The sequence below is a fragment of the Epinephelus fuscoguttatus genome, linkage group LG1 (genome assembly GCF_011397635.1).
Source record: "Epinephelus fuscoguttatus linkage group LG1, E.fuscoguttatus.final_Chr_v1".
In the NCBI taxonomy this organism is placed as follows: domain Eukaryota; kingdom Metazoa; phylum Chordata; class Actinopteri; order Perciformes; family Serranidae; genus Epinephelus; species Epinephelus fuscoguttatus.
Genome location: NC_064752.1, coordinates 36451621 through 36457811, shown reverse-complemented (window position 1 = coordinate 36457811; position 6191 = coordinate 36451621). Strand labels below are relative to the sequence as shown.

The 6191-nt window shown below is 39.5% G+C and overlaps 1 protein-coding gene and 1 non-coding gene across 2 annotated transcripts; one reads left to right on the top strand and one right to left on the bottom strand.

Annotated features, from left to right (window-relative positions):
• Nucleotides 1-586: 586 nt before the first annotated feature.
• On the bottom strand, nt 587-5402 carry psma5 (proteasome 20S subunit alpha 5). The gene is made up of 10 exons (XM_049584879.1): nt 5307-5402; nt 4948-4998; nt 4371-4437; nt 4124-4250; nt 2052-2119; nt 1861-1968; nt 1650-1708; nt 1435-1537; nt 1164-1250; nt 587-939 (listed from the first exon to the last, which is right to left on the bottom strand). The coding sequence occupies exons 2-10, from the start codon at nt 4974-4976 to the stop codon at nt 862-864; spliced, it is 726 nt and encodes a 241-aa protein (XP_049440836.1). The 5' UTR covers nt 4977-4998; nt 5307-5402; the 3' UTR covers nt 587-861.
• A 512-nt stretch (nt 5403-5914) lies between these two features.
• On the top strand, nt 5915-5986 carry trnae-uuc (transfer RNA glutamic acid (anticodon UUC)). The gene has a single exon. It is a non-coding gene; the product is annotated as a tRNA-Glu (tRNA).
• Nucleotides 5987-6191: the final 205 nt, after the last annotated feature.

The window sequence follows — 6191 nt, the reverse complement described above, 5'->3', positions numbered from 1 at the left end:
GTTCAGCAACTTTAAGTTATCTATCAAGCAAGAATTCAAAACTTTGACAGTTAGTGTCCTCAGTTCCCAAACACTTTGAGTGTTGTTAAGGGGAAAGGTGATGTAACACAGTGGTTACTATGCCCAACTTTTTTGGAATGTGTTGAAGGCCTTAAATTCAGAATGAGTGCATATTTACAAAAAACAAAGTTTATCAGTTTGAACTTTAAATATCTTGTCTCTGTACTGTATTCAATTGAATATAGGTCAAAAAGGATTCATAAATCATTGCATCCTGTTTTTTCCCCCACAGCATCCTGACTTTTTTGGAATCTGTGTTGTAATTAACTATTTAACAAAACTAATTTCTGGTAGTGGACCAACTTTCAGAGCCCACTGTTACAACCAAACATTTATTTTCACCAGCAGTATCACACTAGAATTTGCTGTTACCACTTTGATGTGATGTGTAAGTGTTATAAAGTACAATACTTAGTCTACAGTAAGTTCCCATCAGACTTGAAGCGAGGACATGAGAGATACAGAAAAATGACAGAGTCAGACCATTTTCTGAATACAACAGTTTAATTGTAGTAATGATTCGTAACAAAAAAGCCCACCCTCCCCCACCCCTAATGTTTTCCTGCCGCTTAGCTGTAAGCACTGGTCAAACTGCTGTACAGAGTTGCACAGACACTGAGAGACAAGAAGTAAATTAGCACATTGCAAGGAGAAAACCTCTTATGCAATCCAACAGATTCGGAATGCAGCGAGGAGAATGTGCTGATGGAAAGTTGTGGTTGTGTTGTGACATTGAGCCCAGGTGAACTTCCATGTCCTCTCCTCTCCTGCTCAAAACAAGACTTCTGAGTCTTCTCTGCTCTAGATATCCTTGATTACATCCTCCAGTTCCTCTTTGGAATACATGTGGAAGGTCTTTCCGGGCTCTACCGTTGCCAGCTGCAGAAAAGACCCGTGCAAAGTTAAATGTGCTGCGGTTGAGTGTTTTTTACCACACAAAAGTAAAGCAAAAAACACATCTGATGTGGTTTGCACTGGGCATTTGAACTGATGTGGTTTCAACTACACATTTTCAGAGACAAATCAAACCTTCAAATGGCTACAAGGACCTTGATGTGATGAAATTAAATATTCAGAATCTGGGAGAGGAATGAAGAACAAACCTCAATGTTGGTGGCGTTGAGCTTCTCCTCCATCACCTGCTTCAGGATGGTGAGAGACGACTTGATGGCGTCTTTTAATGTCATGGACTGCAAGTTACCCCAAGGGAGAGGGACAAACAGGAAATAAACAACTATTTAATCCTGGTGATTTGCATTTTATTATTTCATTAAAAAACTGTTTACAAAGTCATGCGCAAGATAGCAGCTTGCTGACATTACAGTGTGCTTAGCTAATGTTCCTGTTAAATACAAATATGGAGCAGTTTAGTACCTTGTGGTACACTTCTTGCAGAGAGCTCTGCGCACCCTCAGACGCTGAGCCGATGGCCCGAGCATCACACTGCACAAAGGTTCCTGATGGGTCCATGTGGTACCTGCATCCACAAACAAATAACAGTAAAGTTTCTGTGAAGTAGAAAGTAAAGATGAACATGCTTCTTCATAAAATGTCAAATATATAGAGCACAAATAATAATCGTTACGTACAGCTGAGGTCCTTTTTCATCAACTCCCCCGAACAGAAGTGCTACACCGAATGGTCGACTCTGTATGGATGATGGCACAGAGGAACAGAAGAGTGAGTGGAATACAGATTATACTTGTTTACTCAAGCACCATCAAATGACTCTAAAAAAATCTTTGACTTGAGGGTTGAACAGATAAGAATTTCAGTATGGAAATGAGCTACGTGACTAACCATGGCACCGGGATCAGCGTCCTCCTCTCCAAACTGAAGCGCCAGGTTGGACACAGCCTGAGTCACACTCTCCACTGTCATCGTCTCGTTGTAAGTGAACCAGTGGTTCTGGGGGAGGAATACACACAGGTTAATCACGGGTAAAATTCAAGGTCAGTCACCAGTTTGAGTTACACTGTGTTCATTCATACCTGTGTTTCCACTCTTGCTTTGTCAATTAGAGTCTTGGCATCAGCTATCAAGCCACTCATGGCACAACCTTTGAGGTAGAAGGAAAGGACATTAGGAAACTGCAGGTCCTACAATGCCATCCACCTTATTCCTGAGGGCAGTACTGTAATATGATTATGGGTGCAACTTCCAGTGAGATAGCAGAGGTCACAGTTAGCTAGTTAGTCCCATAGACAGTGTATGGTTAATCCCAATGGCTAACTGCTGACAGCAGTTCTTTTTGACAGTAATTCGCCTTCAATTTAGCCAATACTGTTTTGTTTTTGACACGATATTTAACCAAGATTATATTTGTATTTTCTAAAATGTCCTTGCAGAGCTCTGGTGCCTGTTGTGCTGTCCGTGTCTGCAACATTACGAACAACAAGACCAAGCTAAAACTTGTGGCTTCCACAACAGTGTTGACTATGCACCTAGAACAAAAACGGATTGTTCTTGTGACCAACAGTGCAGTTTCCATCGCTCACCACCCATACGGCATAGTGTTAATACCGGATTGTCCTGTACTGAAAAATAAAATGCTCTCTCCCTTACTGAATTGACACATAATTTGTCACATATTTTCTTGCACACTCTACTCTAATGCATACACTGCGTTTTCACATGCTTGGGGTGACATCAGAAATAAAAACAAACAAACAAAAGAGTTTAGAGAGCGGAGAACTATTAAACCAGAATTTGAAGAAAAGAATGACACCTAGATTGACAGGTCTGTCACTCCACATCAGTACATGATATCCCAGTCTTTCCCTGTCTTACTACATTCTCACTCAACCAAGATTTGAAAATAAAGTCAGCAGCATAACAATACTTTGAATTATGTGATTAGTCATCTGGGCTGAAAATGTGTTGTTGATTTGCCATACGTCTTTTATAGTCATATAAAATGAATGATTGGATGATTACTACTGCATTTTATAACTGGTATTACTGAAGTGTGCTGCTGAAATTGGCATTATGCTTCACTCAGTACAACTCAAGATTTATTAAATCAGTAGCTATAAAAATGAGTAAACTATGTTATTAGGGCAGATAAGTGTCTGTTAATGAGTCGTAAGGAATGATACATAACCTTTTAAAAAGGAGTAGATGTTTACCATAAGCTACTTCAGGCTCCATTAAATTCGACAATTTCTTAACACAGCAAGGAAAGCTAATTGCTAATGTGCTTGGATAAAGAGCAAACAATGCTTTGAGATGGCTCAGACATGGCAGTATGTATGATCACAGTATCCTGTCTGAGTTGTAATAGGTAGTAAGTTCCACATGTTTTATTTCACAGTTGCTTTGGGAAAGAGGATTAGCATAAAGTTAGGTACAGATGCCACTGGAAAATGCCGGTTTCAGTTCAGCGCCAGAAGAAGCACCCATAATTCATGCAAGGTATCATGGGGGCTAGAAATAAAGTGAATAGTCTAAAGCAATCAGCACGGTCAAACTGGGAGAAATGTGATGTCATTCCATGTTAACTGAGGGAACATTAGTATGTAACATGAAGGGGTGTAATAGTTGCCCTTGGTCAAACTCTGAAGTCCACATGTGAGGGACATGACTGAAACAGCATCCCATCAACTAAACAACATGACAAAGTTCGGTGTTTTTCTGGGGAAAAAAAAAAAGAATCCAATGGTTCACAAAATATTTAGGCAGCTACTCAATGGTATCATCCTTGAGTACTGCTAATACTTTCTTTCCATTGTATTCCTACCATTTTTTCAATCTTTTATTACTTTGCACTTCGTTGCATTTTTCTTTTAAAATATCCCTATGTGTTGCTTTATTTTGGACCATTTTAATTTTACCTTACTTTCACCTGTTCTTCAGCAAGTGTAACATGCATTGCATTTCAAATGTGTGAAACACCCAATACAAGTACAGTTTAATTGAAAAGGGACTGTTTACTCAATCTGACTACTTCATGATTCCAGAGGCCAGCAAATGACATTCTCAAGTGAAATACTCAGGTACTTGTCTTCTGTCCATGTCCAAGTGTAAGGTCAGTAAATCTGTGTCTGATTGTCTTGCCACTTACCGATGTGACTGTCAATCTCCACGATCTTTTCAATGCTGTTGGGCTCCATCAGCGGAGAGGTGATCCTCTTCTCCACAGCCAGACACACGCCCTCTGATGTCTGGATGCCGATGGCTGTGGAGCCCAACTAGGAGAGCAAAGCATCCACAAGGAAAAACTTATTAACTTTAAGGTGTACACTTCTTCCAAGTTCAGTATACAATGTCACATGGGAGAAGTAGAGCCTATATTAGTAAGTAATACTCACTTTGATGGCCTCTATGGCATATTCAACCTGGAACAATCTTCCTTCAGGAGAGAATGTGTTCACACCTCTACAAGATAGATGTGAATAATAATAAGTGTTATAAATAATGTTTATCAGTGCAACACTGGTGGAAAGCAATGTGTGCTGCCAACAAATACATATATGTGAAATATGTTGGAGTTAAGTCGATTTGTTTATGAGTCACCACTTTAAAATACAATTTGAAAGCAGTCTTTATCTACCCATCTTGAGTAGAACACTCTTAAACCCAGCATTTTAATCTAACTAAGGTTTTACTGGTTAAATAGAAAGATTTAGAAATATAATAGCGATACCGAAAGTGAAAGCAAACGAACTTGTTGCCGTGTGACTAGCTAACTGCTAGCCGATCACCTGCAACAAACAGCTACAAAGTTACAACAACAGTCGAACACAAAAGTACTTCAAGATTTCCTTGAGCTGCCAAAAGTAAAAAATTATCTCTTCAAACGACTTAATGTAATTGAACTCTGTTAACTTTGCTCGTTTACCGTGAGAAGCGCTCAAAAAATGACAAAGCAGTTTGTGTTGCACCTACCTGTCATATTCCGATCTGGTCAAAAACATCTTTTAACGTTTAACACAGGACCTGCAATGAGAGAAGACTGTCTCATGTTAGACTCATGCACTACAAGCATTAGTTAAACCAATTATACAAAGTGAGGGCGATTCTTTGCTTCGAGTTAGCCGTGACACCGGGTGATTAGCTAGCTAAAGTTAGCTGCGGTACTGAGCAAGCATGCTAGCTAACTGACGCAGCCAAACACTGAAACCGGACGGAAAATGTTCACAGAAGTCAAACTTCAAAACTCGAACATTATACTCATGTTCAAAAGAATATATATCGATAATTCTGCGACATTATCCAAAATAATTGTACTTCTTAGACTCAATTACCTCCAGTCACAAACCCTTGAATGAGTTCGCTTGTTTCAGGGGAAGCGTCTGAGGTGTAACATCTAAACGGGCCGGTTGACAACAAATCGGAAACGAAGGTTCCCCGTGTGCAGAGCAGTTCCTGGTATCACTCAAAGACCGTATAATAAAGATATTACGTGACATACATAAGAAATATATATTTATATACAGTCAGTGGGATCACCAAAAAAAAAAAAAAACAAAGATAGCAGTTTGTTAGCAACGAGGACAAGGTATGCTTTCTGGTGTATCAAATAATTTCATAAATATGAAATAAAATGTGATCAACGTGAATTATTCTATATCAAGAACAGCCCCCTTCATGCATATAAGATTAGAGAAGACTCAATCACAAGGTAACATGCCATTCACTTTTACAGGATTTACACTTGTCTGGATGCTACCACACACATCACGACATCAGTATAGATAAATCATTATGCACTCGCAGTCTGAGGGAGCATGATTTATCTTATGTGAAAAAGCATGGATAGTACCAAGATCCAATTATAATTTGGATGATATAATGCCATCAATGCGGTAATAGGATGAATTTCTACCGGTAGGTGGCCTTAGCATGACATCAGTCCCATATGGTCTAGCGGTTAGGATTCCTGGTTTTCACCCAGGCGGCCCGGGTTCGACTCCCGGTATGGGAACTAGCTTTTAAGGTAAGAGAACTGTAGAGTTGATAATCTCTACAAAACGGAGGAAGAAAAATCCCGATTGACAGAGATCGAAGATATCTCTGCTGTTGCAATGTATTGATAACGAAAACACCGTGACAGTGTACAGAGGAAGAGATAGACCTTACAATACTGATATCACACATCACTGATGACAAGATCATGGTTGTGCATGTCA

What these genes read in the sequence shown, in the direction of transcription:
- psma5 (XM_049584879.1), bottom strand. Translation starts at nt 4,976, where the DNA reads ATGTTTTTGACCAGATCGGAATATGACAG. An exon ending in AAGCAAGAGTGGAAACACAG is followed by an intron (nt 1,969 to 2,051) that starts GTATGAATGAAC and finishes TTCCTCCCCCAG; the next exon opens with AACCACTGGTTCACTTACAA. An exon ending in ACGCTGATCCCGGTGCCATG is followed by an intron (nt 1,709 to 1,860) that starts GTTAGTCACGTA and finishes TCATCCATACAG; the next exon opens with AGTCGACCATTCGGTGTAGC.